The following is an 18648-nucleotide window of genomic DNA, read 5'->3' on the forward strand; positions in this document are numbered from 1 at the left end:
GATGCGCTCAAGGAAACGCAGTGCCTCTAACATCCAGTGCGACACTTGTTAGCTCTCAGATGGCAGTTGCTCGTGCTGTAGCTGCTGTCATCAGCATCAGGCTTCGGGATTGTGCTGGGAGCCCAGGGAGTACCTGCATAGGATCCTGGGTACAGAGTCCAGTCAAATGCTTGGTCAAGGATCTGTTCCCCCTTTTTGGGGGTGACACCCCACCTTTGCTCTTTCCCCTCCACTCCGTTGTTTCAGAGCACGTTTCTCCTGGCCGGCTTTAGCGCTGAGACCTGCACCGTGTGCTGGAAGGGCCTGCTGGGCACACAGCCAGTCCGCTCCCCCGCTCCAAGACCCACGCCTGTTTTTCATTCCGCTTACATTTCTCATCTGTTCCTTTCGTGGCCCACTGAGGACAGGATGAGAAGTATGGGTGACAGCTGCACTAAGGAGGCATGCACATCACACCTAGAAGGGCGTCTCCTGGCAGGGAGGCTGATTAGACCTGGTATTAGTCTCGGGAGAACTCTCTCTCTTCCTGATGTTTTTTAGGGCGCTTCTGCCTCATCGCCCTCATCAATAGTGGGCATGTCCGTGGCAGGGCAGCTGCCCTGTTCTCGCATTATGATTTTATAATGTGTGTACCCTCTTTTCTTTACATGGGGCAGGCCCTTCAAAGTCACTCTTTAAAATCGTGAGTTAAAAACATTCTTTCACTGAATCATACTACTGTGCTGAGGTGACAGAAAGAAGCCTAAAACTTAGGAATTGTGATTGATTTTTATTCTGTGCATTACAAATCTATCAAATGGGTTTGTCTGTTTCTTAGTTAAGAATCTGTAATCCACAGAATCTAATTCCCACGTCTATTGATGAGCAATCCAATAAAATTGAATGGTAACCATTATATTCTGTTTAGGAAAATTTATCTTTATTAACCCAACCTCCTGGGGAAATATTGCTGTGAACACATTTAGTGGTTTGTTAGAATTTCTTTAGGTTTGCAATGAGCAAATGTGTTTTGGGCCAACCTGCATCCACATCCCCAGGTTCAGCATAATGTGATTTTAAGTGGCCACATCATTTACCTTTGAAAAAACGGAAGAAGCCCTGGAAAAATTAACAATGAAGAACTGTGCCATAACAACTGCTTTCAACAATATAAAATCTGCTGATAGATTATGGGGAGGTTTGGGATGTTTTGGATGTAGAATGAAAAAATAAGATTTCTATGACTTCTTTATTGCTCTATTGATTTTTGGGGGGTGGTGGGAAGGTTGCTTTTGTTTTTTTTTTAATTTAATTTTATTTTTTTACAGAGACAGAGAGAGAGTCAGAGAGAGGGATAGATAGGGACAGACAGGAACACAGAGAGATGAGAAGCATCAATCATTAGTTTTTTTATTGCTACACCTTAGTTGTTCATTGATTGCTTTTTCATATGTGCCTTGACCGTGGGCCTTCAGCAGACTGAGTAACCCCTTGCTCGAGCCAGTGACCTTGGGTCCAAGCTGGTGAGCTTTGCTCAAACCAGATGAGCCCACACTCAAGCTGGCGACTTCGGGGTCTCGAACCTGGGTCCTCCGCATCCCAGTTCAACGTTCTATCCACTGCTCCACTGCCTGGTCAGGCTTGGAAGGTTGCTTTTAAAAATGATGTTTACCTTTACTTGAAGGACAGTTTAACACTTTCCCCTCTGTATTTCTCCTCCACTCCCTACCCCCAGGTGGCGCTTATGAGGTCAAACAGCATCGATTCTTCCGTTCCTTGGACTGGAACAGTTTGCTGAGACAGAAGGCAGAATTCATTCCCCAGCTAGAATCCGAAGATGACACAAGTTATTTTGATAGTACGTGTATATCTGACATAGAGCATTGCAGAAAAATAGCTCTACTTCTCTTAGAACCTTCCAGTCTAGAACCTATGAGTTCTTAAACATAAGGTTGCTTTGATACAGAAACCAATAATGAAAATACCAAAGTTAGAAGCTGACATTCTGAGTAATCGGAGCTCTTTCCTCACGTTTCTCTGTAGCTCGGTCCGAGAAGTATCATCACATGGAGACCGAGGAGGAAGATGACACAAACGATGAAGACTTTAACGTGGAAATAAGGCAATTTTCCTCGTGTTCACACAGGTTCTCAAAAGTAAGTGAAATGTAGGTCTCACTGAGGGTCCCTGCCACCGGCCAGAGGGTCGGTACCCTACAGTGGGACACAGTTGTAAAAAGCACCTGCAGTATTATGGAGGTTGGGGTCTCCTGTACTTAAAATTTCATTTTCTTTAGGAAAAGTGACCTCACCATCTCATTAATCCAGAATCCCTATCCCTCAGTAGTATATTTCCCTGTTGCATTCATATCTTATTTTCTTGGAGGGACAGACTTGCCCTCAGAGTCCTGTCTCGGGAGTACCTCATAGCCATGCATCGGCTCTGCATGCCCTGGGGTAGTTCGGGGCCAGGCTGTGGAGGCACCCCCCCCATTTCTTTCCTGTTCTAATAAAGAACGCTGTGCTCAGTGGCAGAGCCTTCTCCTAGTGCTACACGGACCACAGCACAAAGAAGAAGGCTTACTCCTTAACATGAATTAAGACCCTCGGGTAGAATGAGAAAGTCTGCTAACCAATAACAGAAAAATGTAAGTTATATTAAAGAGCCAGTGGGGAGTGAGACTAGAATTTGGGAAATGGTAGAAGATAGTACAATTGATGTTTGAGAAAGATGCTTTTTTTTTTTTTTGCTGATCAAGTAAGATTAAAACAAACAATCAAAACAAAGAAACCTGATATTTCTGAGACAGGGCAGCGGGCCCTGGGAAGATGGAGGTGGACGTAGAAGGCACCCGACTTCCCTTCGCTATTTTCAGTAGCTGTGTGTTTGCTGTTGCGATGACATTTTCACGATTCCTGTTTAGCTCTTCTGTTGCATTTAGTGATTTTAGTGTTCTGTATCTTTTTCTAAGTGACTACCAAGAACGCCCCTGTAAATTGACCGGCATACCTCCTGTGTTTGTAGGAAGGGCTTAGAGAGGCGGGCATTTCCCTGGAGGGTGTGGGGCAGGTCTGCCCCAGAGCCAGGACCTGAGTGTAGAGCGTTGATCTCACCGAGTGCTGGCTTTCCCCAGCACCTGTTCTCTGACTCATCAAAGCCAGCCGCTAGGCTCGGTTTCCTTCCTGCTGGCTCATGTTTTTAGCCACTTTCCTCCTAACCCCAGTCGAGGTAGGTGGTCTAAGGGCCATTGCCACAAGAGCAGCTAAAAACTGAGGTGGGCAGTAGGAAGTGCTTCCTGGGCTGGGCTCTCAGCTTCCTAGATTACGTTCCATCTTTCCGGTGACATACCAGAGGTCTCAGGTTTGATACCAGAGGTCTCGGGTTTGCCTAAGCTCTGATCCCCTTCAGAGATCCCAGTACCAACATAGGAAGCCGCCTGCCTATATATGTGATTTATAAGCTGAGCAAATACCTCTGACTCACAACCAAATATGGACTGCATCTCCCCCCCACGCACACACACACTTTTGAAACAGGTCATTTATTTTTCTCTTTGCACTCAATTTCAATTCATTTTTCTCCTTCCTACTTCTAACTGGTGGCCACTAAGTATTTTTCTCCGGTTTTCTTTTTCTGACTGACTCCATGGCTAATGAGTAACCTGGGGTGTGCCTCGATCCCCAGACCTAGAGCCCAGAGCCCCTCTGGGCTTGTCAGCAGACACAGAGTTCATTATCAGAGCGGTGAACTCATAGCTTCCCACAACACAGAGAAGAAAGAAAAACTATACATTGACCATTCATCTCAGGACTCAAGTAAACAGTATTAGAAAATACCTTCTGGATATGCAGTCTCAATTCAATCTTGAGTCATAGCTCAGGTTGTTCTCCTGAGACTTGGGTATTTTTCCTGACAGACTCTGTGAAGAAGACATGAGTAAGCACTGACTCTGCCTTCCAGGTTTTCAGCAGTATAGACCGAATAACGCAGAATTCAGGAGAGGAGAAGGAAGACCCTGGGGACAAAACCAAAAGCACGACTGTACCCTCCACGGAAACGCTGAGCTGGAGTTCGGAGTATTCTGAAATGTATGTGAGACGCCTGTTAAGAACTATAAGCAGTAGCGTGAGTAGCAATCAGTGAACAACTAAAGTGATGCAACTGCGAGTTGATGCTTCTCATCTGTCTTCCTTCCCATCTCTCTATCTCTCAATATTTAAATAAAAAAGAAAAGAAAAAAATATAAGCAGTAGCTACCACAGCTGTGGTTCTTAAAGCTGAATGTGCATCAGAGTGACCTGGAGGGCCTGTGAAGACACAGGATGCTAGTCCCCTCCTCAGAGTTTCTGACCCAGATCTGGGATGGGGGCCGAGAACGTGAATCTCTTCACAAGGTCCCAGGTGCTGCTGATGCCACAGGTCTAGAAGCCTCACTGTAAGAACCACTGCTCTAGGCGGGTCTTGGTTAGGCTTCTGTAAGTTCCATTTTACCTGGTTTCTTACAGAATGCACCCTGAACGGTTTCCTGATGTATATATAAATATATATACACAACTTGTTTTTGTTTTCAATTAAGGCAACAGTTATCCACATCCAACTCTTCCGATACTGAAAGCAACAGACATAAGCTCAGTTCTGGCCTGCTTCCCAAACTGGCTATTTCAACAGAGGCAGAACAAGACGAAGCTGCTCCCTGCCCCGGAGATCTCCATGAGGAGCCAGAGAAGCCAGCCCTTCCTCCTACTGAGTGTGCTCAGGAGGAGCCCGAGGTCACCACCCCAGCCAGCACCATCAGCAGCTCTACCCTGTCAGGTAAGCCCTGGGCGTGGTGACTGCCAGCAAGCACCGTCCTGGCTGTGACTGCGGGTGCTCAGTCCCGGGGCTGCCCTGTCCAGCTGTGTGTGGGTGATGATGTCTTATGCTTCTAGACTCCAACCTCTTGGGCTTGGGGGATGAGCCCCTAAGAACTAAGACCGGGTGTCACGGACCCCTCCTCAGTGCCTGGCCATACAGCAGACCATTCTTGCTGGTCTCAGTGGGATCCAGCAGGGACAGTCCGAACACACGAAGGGAACATGCTCTCTGTTGTGGCTGCGAAGGCCTGTCTTGTGGGGGGTGCCTCTAACTCAAAGTTAGGAATAAGGGACGGTATCAAATAGTCCAGTGTCCAAATTACCCTTAAAAATGTCTTGCATCACCTGTAAGGTATAGCAGAAGCCACCTTTTCCTCTTGCACTGAAATAGATGGTAGAAATGGAGTTAGTTTTTTGTTAAGGGGACAAACTGAGCAACGTACGTCTCCACACCAGAATCTCAGTGGGTGAGGCAGTGTGCTTACAGCTGTGAGATTCATGGATGTCTCCTGTGCATCTGGGATGGAGAGTGGGGAGGTCAGTCAGAAGTACCGACACAGTTCAGATTGGTGTTTTATGTGCATATGAAACTACTCTGCTGCAGACAAAAGTTACCTTCCCGATCTCGGAGTAATTGGAGTAAGAAATTCCTGAGACCACTTGGACCCTTTGAGAGGCAGCCAGGGGCTTGCGCCTTTTCTGTGGAAGCACTTCATAATGTTACTTTTGTATGAAGTACTATCCTGACAACAGAAACAGTGTCTTCATGGTAAATGCTTAATATATCATAGGTAACTTGCTGGCCCTTAATAATGGAGGTGTTCTCATTACATAATCAAACTTTCACTTCCTTCAGAGTGAGCCCATAGAGTGCATTTAAAATGGCATTTGGTTTATCAAAGTTTTATGCACAGCTCATCCTTCTACAGAGCAATGTACATTTATGCTTTTTTAAACAAATAAAACATGAAAATGGCTTATGGTTGCTATAATAAATGTTTTCATTAAGTCATATTCAATGTTATATTGATAACCATGAGTATTCCAAGATTTTTTCATGAAAAAATCTTAAACTCACTGAATATTCATAGAGTAAAGTTCTTTTTAAAAAAATCATTTTAAGCCCTGGCTGATTGGCTCTGTTGTAGAGTGTCAACCCGGGGTATGGATGTCCCAAGTTTGATTCCCATTGATGGCACACAGGAGAAATGACCATCTGCTTCTCCTCTCCTCCCCCTCCTTTCTCTCTCTCTCTCTCTCTCTCTGTCTCTTTCTTCCTCTACCTCTCCCTCAGCCAGGGCTCAACTGATTCGAGCATGTTGGCCCTGGGCACTAAGGATGGCTCTGTGGAGCCTCTACCTCAGAAGCTATAAAAATAGCTCTGTTGCGAGCATCAGCCCCAGATGAGCCGAGTATCTGACCCACATGGGGTTTGCCGGGTAGACCCTGGTTGGGGCACATGCAGGAGTCTATATTCTGTCCTCTCACTTAAATTACAAAAAAGGAAAAAATCATTTTAAGAAAATAAATTTCATAGGCTGGTTTTATACTAGCCTCATTAAAAAGAGCAGGGGAAGCCCTGGCCGGTTGGCTCAGTGGTAGAACGTCGGCCTGGCATACAGAAGTCCCGGGTTCGATTCCCGGCCAAGGCACACAGGAGAAACGCCCATCTGCTTCTCCACCCCTCCCCCTCTCCTTCCTCTCTGTCTCTCTCTTCCCCTCCCGCAGCCGAGACTCCATTGGAGCAAAGATGGCCCGGGCGCTGGGGATGGCTCCTTGGCCTCTGCCCCAGGCGCTAGAGTGGCTCTGGTCGCAACAGAGCGACGCCCCGGAGGGGCAGAGCATCACCCCCTGGTGGGCAGAGCGTCGCCCCCTGGTGGGCGTGCCGGGTGGATCCCGGTCGGGCGCATGTGGGAGTCTGTCTGACTATCTCTCCCCGTTTCTAGCTTCAGAAAAATACAAAAAAAAAAAAAGAGTAGGGGAGACATCACGATCACAAAGGTGGTTTTCCCAGGACGAGACTTATCCATTACACTCCAATATGCTGACCTTTTTGATTTTCCCAAATGTGGGAAACTTGACTGCATAATTCATGGTAGTGGGGACTTTGTTCACACTCTCCCCTGGGGTGGGGTGGGGGCTGACAGGGTGAAAGTTTGGTTCTAGGAAGGAGACTTGATTTGGGTAAACATACAATGCAATATATACATTGTGATGTATTACAGAACTGCACACCTGAACCCTGTAATTTTATTAACCAATGTCACCCCACTAAATTCAGTAAAAAAGTGAGAACAAATAGATTCTATAGAGGAGCTTCATATGTAACTTATAGTTTATCATGGGGAAAACATTGTTACGTGTGGTTTTTTCTCTCCCTTCACCTCAGTTCTATTTCCATTAGGATAATTCCACTTGTCCTGACTAAAATGCCAAAAGAATAGGAGTGTAGAAATAGTGTAGAAACGGCATGGTAATCTAGGACCCTGGACCATTTTTCGTTCATCTTGGTAATCAAATCAAATGTAGCTAACTCAGTATTTTATATTTCCAGTTACTAAGTTTATTTTAGTTTAATTTCTTCATTTATTTTCTTTCTCTGAATAGAGTATTTTTACCTCCACTTAAAATTCATTCTTAACATGGTAAATTGTTGATGATCTCTTAGTCTCTTTACCTTACTATCAGAAAGGTAGGAGGTAAGGGGAGGGGAATGGTGTCTAATATTTGATAGATGACTTTCATAATTAAAAAAAAATCTGCCTAGGTCCTGCCATGCATTTTGATTAATAGATTCAAACCACCTTTCTCTCTGGCTCCCCCTTACACTCACTAAAAATAATCAAAGACCTTGGGGGCTGCACAGAGTCGAGAATGAGCTGATTTGCTCATAGCCAAGGGTAATTAGAGAATCTGAGAGCCGTGACTGCAGTAAAATTAAATTTGTTGATTTTTATCTTGCTCTGCCATCAAAAAGAAAGAACCCTTGACATTTCTAGAACATTAAGGTGACATTATCCACCGTTGGCAGAAAAGAAGCTCACGCTTGCAAACAGTGCCGTGACCTAGGATGGGGGAGGCGAGAGGGGAGACGGTGGAACGCCATGTTCTCACGCCAGGTGTCGGGGTCCCAGTGCTACCCCTGGTTCTCTTCCTCTCGTGCCCTCCTAGCACTTGAAAGAAGGGAAAAGTAAAAGTCATGGCGTCTTAGGTGTAGTGCTCAATCGCATCCAACAAATTATTCATTGTAAAGAGATTCGGCTTTTCATTTTTTACTTGTCAGTGATCTTATCCAAACCAAATTAGAAAGGAGAAGTGTGGGGGCGGGGGAGGTAGTAGCTTACACAGAAGTAAGCTGAAGGTTTCGGAGGTGAGATGTTTGACTTGTGAATCAGTTTTTACCAAGCCCTTCAGCAATAGATTTCCTTATTTAGAGTGAATAGAATAGATGTACTGTTAAGTGAGATTGAGATTGGCGTAGAGAAAGGTTGTTGATACTTGCCTTAAAACTGTCTTCCTTTGTAGGTCCGATGGGTGTAGATGGAAGTCCATGGATCTTTCCTGTCCCCGTAGCACAATAGAAGGGCACGAACTGGGCTGTGCCCAAGCCTACTCTCCCAAATGACAGGCTTCCCTTAGCTTGGACCCCCTTCTAGAGTCTGTGCCACTTCCTGTGAACTAGGGCCAGACTCCAGCTGTGCAGTCGAGCAGTGCTTATGTAGCAGTGTGACAGAGATGTTCGTTGGGTCTAATTAAGCCTAACTCTTTCCATGGCAAAGAATGTCGTATGGTCAGCACTTTAAAATGTGCTGGCTGGTCTTTCAAAAGATCATTTATAATGGTATTAAATTCTCTGTATGGATTATGTATCTTGAGGTGATGATAGTGTACATGATTTATTAAAGCAGAGGCTTATAATATAGCATTTAGAAGTAAAAATAAAATAAGCAATTTTTTTTCCTGAAAGAACAGAGATGTATTATCAGTGATTTTAAAAAGAAAGAAGAAAGACCCTGATAGCCTGTGGAGGAACAGCAGTGGATCCCAGAAGGGAGGCTGTCCAGCTTCTCTCTGGGGGACTCAGCATGTCTCCCTGCCCGAGAACTATCTTCCTCGGGGACTGTGCAGTCCCCGGACCTACATTTCTGCATTCTTTTAGGTGGTTATATTCTCTTCTGATCCTCTGCTGAAGGAGGTCCTTATTTTTATAACTAAGAATAACTCTTCCAGTGTACATTAAAAGTTAATAAAATTTAAAATAAGAAACGGCTGGCTTAGAGGGGAAGGGGTCTTTTTCCCACTGATCTAGTAACTGTAGGGCAGATACAACACACCATCTAGATTAAAAGCTGGGAAGGTGTAGTGAGCCATTGAGTAATGGAGCCCGTAATATCCTTTATCTTGTCCTGTGAGATGTACAAGGAGCTTAGAGTGAAAGGTGTGAGACGTCAAAGGAGGCACGCCAGGGACTTTTCCGTAAGTTATGTGCCTAAGCCAAGTGAGAGGTGTGTATTAGAAAGAGGGGAGGATGTAACACAAACTGAAGTCCACATGAAGTGGTTAAATGATGCTCATATATCAAAAACCATTATGAACAGCATTCCTAGCGATGGCCATAGTTATCAGAGGATAGCAGACAGTAGGCGGTCATGGAGTTCATAAGGTGATATTTGCTTCATAGCATGGTGGAGTTGGGGGAGGAGTTGTCTCTACATGGGTTATAAACTACAGATTCTAGAAAGTCCGTCATCGATTGAAAATTAGCAGACTCAGTATGCAAGTAGAATGAAACCTGAATTGACCCCTCTGTCTGTCATCTTTCCTTCTCCACGTCACCTTCTCAGACCAGTCATGTGTTTTGATGTTTGCTGACACCGTCTGGATCAAGAACCACGTTGGGAGTATGTCTCCCAGTGTTTGTCCTTCCTTCTCTCTCTTCCTCTCTTTCCCCACCTCTCCTATCCCAGATTTTCTTGAACGTGTTTATCCCTTCTTCTTTGTACAGTTGGCAGTTTTTCAGAGCACTTGGATCAGATAAATGGACGGAGCGAGTGTGTGGACAGTACAGATAATTCCTCAAAGCCATCCAGCGAACCCGCTTCTCACATGGCTCGGCAGCGCTTAGAAAGCACAGAAAAAAAGAAAATCTCGGGGAAAGTCACAAAGTCCCTTTCTGCCAGTGCTCTGTCCCTCATGATCCCAGGAGGTAGAGAGACATCTGCTCGCATGAACTTGTGTGATATGTGCATGTGGCCTTCCCCCTGCCCCAGTTTGGAATGCTGATGGAAAAGCAAGATTGTCTGAAGCAATAAGGAAGGGGTCCCCGCCCAGCTCTCCAGAGCTCCTCCCCACAGCCCCCCGAGCTCCTGGAGAGCTCATGTGCCTCGCTGCTTCCCGCATCCTTCCGAATCAGGAGATGGGGCAGCCCTTCTTCCCACAAAGCCTTGTTTCTTTTATTTGTTCTTTCCTTTTCTTTTCTCCCCCTTCCAAGTTAAGTCATCAAGTTCCCTCCTGAAGAATTTTCTCTCCTACACGATACATCATTTATATACTTTACAGAACTGTTTACAGCAGCTGTGTTGGAAAACTAAGTATAGTTTTTCTCATGTAATTAATGAGGAAGTAGACACAGAAAACATACGTTTTTATTTCTGGGGATGCAGAAACTCACAGACAGCACTGAAGTTATAAGTTTCCCCAGCCCTGTCTGTTGAGCTATGCTTCCTCCTACTGGTAGTCAAATAGTTTTCTGCCCTGTATTAGGAAACAGGGCTTGGTTATAGTTTCGTTGAGTTGCAGTATTTTTCTATCAACCTGGTTTTGCCTCTAGTAATCACTGAGTCCAGTGATTCTGCTGGCAGAGATGAGATATACACACTAGGGGTGGTGGTGACTTATCACTCAAGTGACAGCAGTAGAGTAGAAGTGACAATTGAATTATATTACAGATGACTTGCATGTGGAAGAATCCAGACCATGTATAAAAGAGATTGTTTACATTTTTTGAAATTCAAATTTGTGCAGGAAAAAAACTGGGTATCAACAAATGCTCATTTGGGGGTTGCGCTCACTCTATTCTGTTCTCTGGGAGGCATCCCACTTAGCACCATAAAGCGAACACCCATCTCCCTAGTTTGGGCAGCTACTCACACCCAAGGGCCATGGCCGCAGTGCAGTGCAGTGCAGTCAGGAAGGCGGGAGTGACCTTCCAGTCCACTTTTGGAAGCTGGTGAGAAAGCCCATGTCTTGGTAAAGTAGAGCAGTCACTCAGCTTGGGGCGATAAGGGAAACAATCTGTCATGAAGTAAAGGATCCAGGCCTGGACTGTCCGCAGTCTGGGTCTGTGTATCCACCCCGTCTTCTTTCCACTTGCATGTGTTGAAGTCCCTTGCCCACCAGGGTATGTCTCTCCATCTGCCCTCTTAATTAGACGGAAGGTAGCCAGCCAAAGAGCACCGGGATGCCACATGAAATCAGGGAGTGCAGGGGCGTGGATAGTGACACAGCAGCTCATTGTTCTACTTGGGACAGACCTAAGAATGGGAACAAACGAGGGTGATACTTCCAGCGCACTGTGGCCGCTGGCTGCTGACCACACCGGCGAGTCTTCGTAGCGCTGGCATTTTGTAGCCTGGCTCCGACTGAGCTCACGATTAAACCTCAGTCTCTCTTGTAGATTCTTCTTTTCTCAGACACACAGCACACAGTTTCACATGACCAGTGAAAATCTGTTTAGATTCACATAGCTGGAACATTGATACGAACTATAAATTAGAAGGTGTTTGCTTTTAAAACAAGGAAAACAGTAGAATCAGGGTTTTGGAATGTGAACTAAATTCCTCTTAACATTTCTCTATTTCTCCTGCATTGTCTTCTCAGAAACCTTACTAAAATGCAGGTGATATATGAAGAGAATCACTTATAACCATAGTGATGAGGGATTCTTTTATAAAGAAGTTGCCATTTTAGTGCTTTTTAGGTCCAGGTTTTTTTTTTAATCAGTAGTAGTTTAATAATAATGTAAAAAGCAGCTGATAAATTAAAACTTTCTTTCCTGGCCATCGGTGTTTGGAAAGGACCCTGTTAAAGTGGTTTAGGCAAGATTTGGAGCCTAAGACTCTTTTACTCTGTCCACAGTGTTCTCTGTGGGGTGCACTTGAAATTCATGCATTTTGATTTACTTCTTTAATTAAAATAAAATGCATTAAACAATATCACAGCGAGAGAGGAGTTAAGTTTTGCATGTGTTTTAATTAGCATAAAGAACTAAGAAATTATAACTTTAGGTTATTAAATGAAAGCTAGTTGAAATAGAGACACTTTTGAAATTCCCTTGACAGGCTTCTGTGTTGAAACCCATACTACTTCCCAATAGAAATATTTTTACATTATTTCTTCTTTATTTTTCTATTAGAAACCAATGAATTTGTTTTGCAACCCTGCTCCCAACTCCAGCAGGGCTGACATGGGGTGTCCTGGCTGCATGCATGTTTGTGTGGGCCCTGATCAGTGTGCGTGACTGGCTTCTCTGTTGCAGATATGTTTGCTGTTTCCCCCCTGGGGAGTCCAATGTCTCCCCACTCCCTGTCCTCGGACCCTTCCTCGTCACGGGATTCCTCTCCCAGCCGAGATTCTTCAGCGGCCTCCGCCAGCCCCCACCAGCCCATCGTCATCCATAGCTCAGGGAAGAACTACGGTTTCACCATCCGAGCCATCCGGGTGTACGTGGGAGACAGTGACATCTATACAGTGCACCACATCGTCTGGGTAAGGCCAGCAGTCGCTCCTCCTCGTCCCTCTTTACTCCCAGCCAGACCGGGGAATGGATGGGTTGGCTGAGACAGAGCCAACGGCAAATGTGTGTTCTCTGCAGCTGGCATTTGTTCACCTGTCCCATTTCCTTTAGTGCTTATTCCTTTTACCTATATGGTACAACGGAACTTAGCAAAAATGGATCTTTTCTCATAGTCTGTCCAGTTCTCACATTTGATTGTCCGGTCTTTGTACCGAGCTGGTAGAAAGAATCAAAGACAGTCCTATATCCATCCTTTTTTTTATTATTCTTTATTTTTAAAGGCAAAAAAAAACCCTACTTTTTCAAATCACCTGTATTTTTTTTTAAGGAACCATAGGAATGCTCCTGTTTTAGGATGATGACAGTAGAACTATACTGCTCACAAAAATTAGGGGATATTTCAAAATGAATATGAAACGATTAAAAAAAAGCATTTTTTTTTATTAAACAAGAACATCAGAAAAGCAAATGACAAGTCAAAGAAAGTCTGATTAAGCAAATGATATGCAAAACCAACTTTTATTTTATTGGTGAAGATGCACTATACAAAAGGCTGAAAGTACCGGAGTATCTGCACAATCCCTGTTCTCCTAATTTTTGTGAGCAGCGTAGTAACCATGCCTTTTTGATTTCCTCTTAGGAGCTTAGAATCATTTGCTAATTGACTCAGAATAGTCTGCCACTAGAAACAGTAGGGGTTGTCATTTGTTTGCTTACAAATGTATCCTCTCCTCTTGGACTGTAGAATGTAGAAGAAGGAAGTCCAGCCTGCCAGGCAGGCCTGAAGGCCGGGGATCTGATCACACACATCAATGGAGAACCAGTCCATGGACTTGTCCACACAGAAGTAATAGAGCTCTTGCTAAAGGTATTGTCTTTTACATGTCATAGCCATACAGAGGAGGCGGGCAGTCGGAGGACCTGGGACCATGTATTCTATAACTGAGTTCTAGAACTCATCTCTGGGATACCCCTGCACACACCGTCTTATCACTGAGAATGTATTCGGTTGTCCCACATTTCATGTTAAGGAGAAAAATATGAATTCTCTGGTTCTATATCATGAAAAACATACTCTTATACGTGCATAATCACTTCCTAATTTAACTTGGCTTCTTATCTGAGTTACAGATAATAGGAGTTCTCTTTGTTTTATGTGTGTCACATAGGAAAATCTGGAAATCTGCTAAAGTTGATTTTCTTTAGGAACATTCGGAAGGTTTTTTTTTTCTTTTTATTCAGTGAGAGAAGGAGAAGCAGAGAGACAGACTCCCACATGCACCCCAACTAGGATCCACCTGGTAAGCCCACCAGGAGGCAGTGTTCTGCCCATCTGAGGCATTGCTCTGTTGCTGAGCAACAGAGCTATGCTTAATGCCTGAAGCAGAGGCCTGGAGTCATCCTCTGCACCCACGGCCAACTCGCTCCAGTTGAGCCATGGCTGCAGGAGGGGGAAAGAGAGAGAGAGAGAGAGAGAGAGGGAGAGAAGGGTGTAGGGGAGGGGTGGAGATGCAGAAGGGCACTTCTCCTGTGTGCCCTGAGTGGTAATCAGACCTGGGGCATCCACACTGTACCACTGAGCCAACGGACCAGGGCCACATTCAGGAGGTTTTATTCCAGTATAGTAGAAGACAAAGTGGTATTAAATTGTGGCGTCTGACCTGGAAGTTTAGCCTGAGAGTTGGATTTCCTTGGAATAACAGAATTGTGAATATAAACACATATACTCTAAGTTATATAAATAGGTGGTAATGGAAGAAGGGCTCTGGCAATCATTAGGCCTCCCCCCCCATACACACACACAAATGACTTTGAATAGAGATTAATTTCTATTTAGAACTAAGCGGAACAAAGCCTGCGGGTAAGAAGAGCACAGGAAGCCCAAAAGGAGTGCAGAGGGGACATCTTCCGTGGATCCTGTGCTTTTTGAGTTACTTGCTTTGCCAACTGCTGGCTCTAGAATATAAAGTTGTAGCTCCAAATATAGATCTGATTAAAACAAATAGAGATGAATTAGAGTTTGATACTACATTTTTTTTTTTTAGAAAGTAGACTAGTTTTTCTGTGATTAGAGACTAGTTTCTCTAGTTGTAGGATTGTTTTACAGATCAACAGGTTTTTGGATGGCCTCTTGCTTCGTGAGCATTGTAAGAGCCTAGCAGGCATGAAGGTATGAGTCAGAGCTTCAGATAATCTGAGGCCTATTGACAAAGCATAGACACGTGTCTGTCATCTAAATAACGTGCACTCAGACCATTTCTAGAACACTGGCTGAGGCAGGTACCATAGTAGAAGTTAGTAATGGGATTTAAGACGCAATCCTTGCCCTCAAGAATTGTGGAACATGCAGAGCATGTGTAAACACATAAAATGTAACTAATTATTCAGGGCTCTAGCAGAAGGAGGAATTTCATACTTTTGGAGAAAACATTCTTGTGAGTGGGACGAGGTATCACAGGGAAATGACCTGTAATTGGAACTTGAAAGGAAATGAGGAATGCAGGAGGTGCCCCAGGGAAGTGGGTGTGTAAAGCCTTTCAAAAGTGAGCTCAGTTAGGTGACCGTTTCCCTTCCTTCTCTGCTGTACCCCCAGGCAGCACAAGAGAATCTTCAAAAGATTCTGAGTCTGGCCTCGGTTCCAAGAGTAGTAATAGCATATATGCTCAGAGGTCCATTGTGAAATAGATTGTATAAAAGTTACTGCCATTGATTATTTCACAGCATTAATGAGATTTTGGTCTTGAGCTCAGGTCCAACACAGGCTCAGAGCTGGATTTGCTGTCATCTACGCTCACATGGTATTCCTCTAACGCCAGCCAGCTTTCTCAAAAATATATGCTATCGATCACCAGAGGGATAGGAGTGAACGCCTGGAGAACACTGCAGAGCCACAGGCAGTGTTAGAAATCAGCTGTGGTCATGCTGAACACGCCAATCTGACAGAAGCCCTGCAGGAGGGATGCAGAATTACAATGAAAACTTCCCACGTAATCCCCACATTTAGCCAGATTCTGGTATATAAGTGGGTACTCAATAAAATGTTCATGGAATTGAGGTGAACTCTGGGGTTCTGCTTTGCTTGCTGTCCCAAAGTTATCATGGGAGGAGCAAGTACCACACAACTACTTTTGTATATGCCTTTCAGTTTGGTAATAAAAGCCGTAAGGTGCCATGGAGGCAGTTCACCCTTTTGCAATATGGCTAATGAGCAGAAATGTGCTGCTTCTGGTACCTACCTGGATCTAGTTTCATTCACCATCTATCTGACAATGCTCTCTGCCCAGCTGGCCTGGAACAACCCTCTCTGAGTAAGTGTCCAAGCAGTGGGAGACAGAGAAGGACTGCTGAGTTTGAGATCCCTTAGCTGTGAAAGTCCCTCAGGATGACCTCAGAACTCCCCAAGACAAAATTCAAGGAGATACAAAGATGAGTGTGTCTGACTAGTTGCTTCTCCCACAGTGCCGATCCTGAGCTCTAGGGGTGCCCCATTGTGGGCTCACAGATAGGCCCTTTGTAAGGGGTCAGGGAAGGTTTGGGAGGCAAGGGAGGAGAATGTGTCCCTATGTCTACAACATCCAGTATATGAGCCATCCCAGTGGACGAGGGACCTCAAAGGTGGGCCGACAGAGGTGCTGTTTGTCCTTGAGTTTTTCTAGGAGCTCACTTTGACCCTTTGTTTCAATAATACGTCTGTGTTTTGATAGGTGAGCTTCTCTTAGTTGTCATCAATCCTGCTCGATCTTTTCTGTACCTTGGCATCAGTAATTAAAGGAAGGTCAGGGGGATTTTTACACGGTTACATGGGTTGGCCCTCTTTTTTTTTTTTTTTTTTTTTTTTTCTTTTTCCATTTTTCTGAAGCTGGAAACAGGGAGAGACAGTCAGACAGACTCCCGCATGCGCCCGACCGGGATCCACCCGGCACGCCCACCAGGGGGCGACGCTCTGCCCACCAGGGGGCGATGCTCTGCCCATCCTGGGCGTCGCCATATTGCGACCAGAGCCACTCTAGCGCCTGGGGCAGAGGCCACAGAGCCATCCCCAGCGCCCGGGCCATCTTTGCTCCAATGGAGCCTCGGCTGCGGGAGGGGAAGAGAGAGACAGAGAGGAAAGCGCGGCGGAGGGGTGGAGAAGCAAATGGGCGCTTCTCCTGTGTGCCCTGGCCGGGAATCGAACCCGGGTCCTCCGCAGGCCCTCTTCATTCTTTATAACCGCATTCTGTTCTGTGCAGTGTAGCGCCTGACACAGCATATCGTTATATCATTTTATATTTCCGCTCTTAAAATCAGAAGAAATAATAAACCGAATTATGTAGCTTTAGAAAATACGTGTTTATTTTGCTGAGACGTAATTTTTCATTTTCATCATTTATTTTATGAAGTATTCTGATATGATTTTGAATCTCAATACTTTTCTTCCTGATTCTGTGACATTTGAATATACATTTCTCCTAGCGGTCTCTGGCAAGGTCTCTTGGCAGAATCACACGATCCCACTGATCACACAATTGCATTTGTATCATCTGGTTACAGAGTGCTTTCATTCCTGCATCTAGTCGATGTGTGTCTCTGAAATCGTGTAGACATGCTATACTGGAGATCCATTGGCACCCTTTGAAGCCGTGGCGTGCTCTGTCACAGATCCAAGCAGAAGATCCTGCCTATTGCTCATAAAGGAAGCACTCAAGAGGAGTAACCAGTGTAACGAAACAAAGAGGATACAAGGGATTTAATTACCTTCCCAGTGAACTGTGTAATTGTGCAGCTTTCTTCCAAATTCACACAGCGATCCTCTACAGAGTGTGGAGTGACTGGTACCAACACTGGGCTCCTTTGTGCCGTCACTGGCGGGACATCAGGACGGTAGCTGTGTTTGGTGTTCTTGGATGCTGTCTGCATGATGTTTATATTTACAAGCTTCTTTACAAAATCTCATGGCACCCTTAGAAAAAGGAGGGAGAGCCATCACGTAGGGCTGCATGTAAATATAGAGAAATACATTATAATATTTATTTATCATTTGGATTGTGAACATAGCATATTCCATGTTTGTTTCACAGCTTCCCTATAATGATGGATGGAGACCATATTGACCCAGTCATGGCCCCTGCTCACATGATAACCTACCTGGCTAAACCTCTCTAATCCAGGAAAGTCTACACAATCAGATTGCTTTCTTGAGATAACATTAGTTTAAATCCCCAATGCATAAGACAAGACAAGCCCTAAAACTTCATCAGTCCCTGCTTCAGAATTTTTATTTCCATGAACTCTGGAACCTCTGAATACTGAAGTGGGGACCGTCAAGATAACCTCATTATTACCATCCTCACATCGCTGCTGAGCCCCTGAAATGTGCAGAGTATTGCACTAAGTCCTGCAAGGGTCCCACCAAAAATGCCACATAGGACTAACAGGAAATGGAGGATGCTTTACATAAATAAGCTCAGGTAATCCTCACACCCTGGGAGGTAACTGCTATGAATAAAAGAGCCCCCATTTTATAGATGAAGAGATTGAAGCCTGGAGGTCAGCCAAGCAGCCTGCGCTTATCTGCTAGGAAGGAGCAGAAGAGGATTTGCATCCCTGCAGGTCCACTTTCAAGTGTTCCACCAGCGTGTTCCCACATTCGGTTCTCCAGTTGCCGGTAACTTACCATCTGATGCCACAGGGAAGACAGTGGCAATTCCAGGCTACAACCAGTGTGCTAAACGTCAAGAATAAACTGTACCTGTGGCCCCAGGTCTGAAGGAGCGATGGCCTTCCACCAGGGTGTACAGGCGTGAGGAGTTAGGGGTCGCCCGTGCAGGACGATGAAGGCTGGTATTTCGTGTGGGAAGGAGAGGCAGGGCAGTCTAGGCGAAGCAAAGGGAGTGCATAGAAACACGGGGGCAAGAGAGCGCCAAGTGCCTGAGGTGCACAAGTAACCGTGTGGCTGGAGCCTGGGTTCAGAAAAGGGATGGACTGTGCTCGCTGGCTGGGGCTGGATGGTGGAGGGCGTGAATTAGGGCAAGGGCACAGCTA

The 18648-nt window shown here is 45.1% G+C and overlaps 1 protein-coding gene and 1 non-coding gene across 10 annotated transcripts in view; both read left to right on the plus strand.

Moving 5' to 3' along the window:
* Positions 1–18648, plus strand: part of MAST4 (microtubule associated serine/threonine kinase family member 4) — a 610913-nt gene that overhangs the window by 581879 nt on the left and 10386 nt on the right. For 6 of the 9 annotated variants that reach the window (XM_066376251.1, XM_066376259.1, XM_066376287.1 and 3 more), the window contains 6 exons: positions 1715–1837; positions 2023–2135; positions 3940–4067; positions 4556–4791; positions 12370–12599; positions 13373–13495. In XM_066376251.1, the coding sequence (XP_066232348.1) occupies positions 1715–1837; positions 2023–2135; positions 3940–4067; positions 4556–4791; positions 12370–12599; positions 13373–13495 (953 nt within the window). Of the gene's footprint in view, positions 1–1714; positions 1838–2022; positions 2136–3939; positions 4068–4555; positions 4792–9837; positions 10039–12369; positions 12600–13372; positions 13496–18648 lie in introns of all 9 variants that reach the window. The other 3 variants (XM_066376307.1, XM_066376317.1, XM_066376327.1) reach the window with 1 other exon arrangement.
* On the plus strand, positions 6797–6958 carry LOC136390043 (U1 spliceosomal RNA). Its single transcript, XR_010748571.1, has one exon. It is a non-coding gene; the product is annotated as a U1 spliceosomal RNA (small nuclear RNA).

This window comes from Saccopteryx leptura, chromosome 1, assembly GCF_036850995.1.
Source record: "Saccopteryx leptura isolate mSacLep1 chromosome 1, mSacLep1_pri_phased_curated, whole genome shotgun sequence".
NCBI classification, from domain to species: Eukaryota; Metazoa; Chordata; class Mammalia; order Chiroptera; family Emballonuridae; genus Saccopteryx; species Saccopteryx leptura.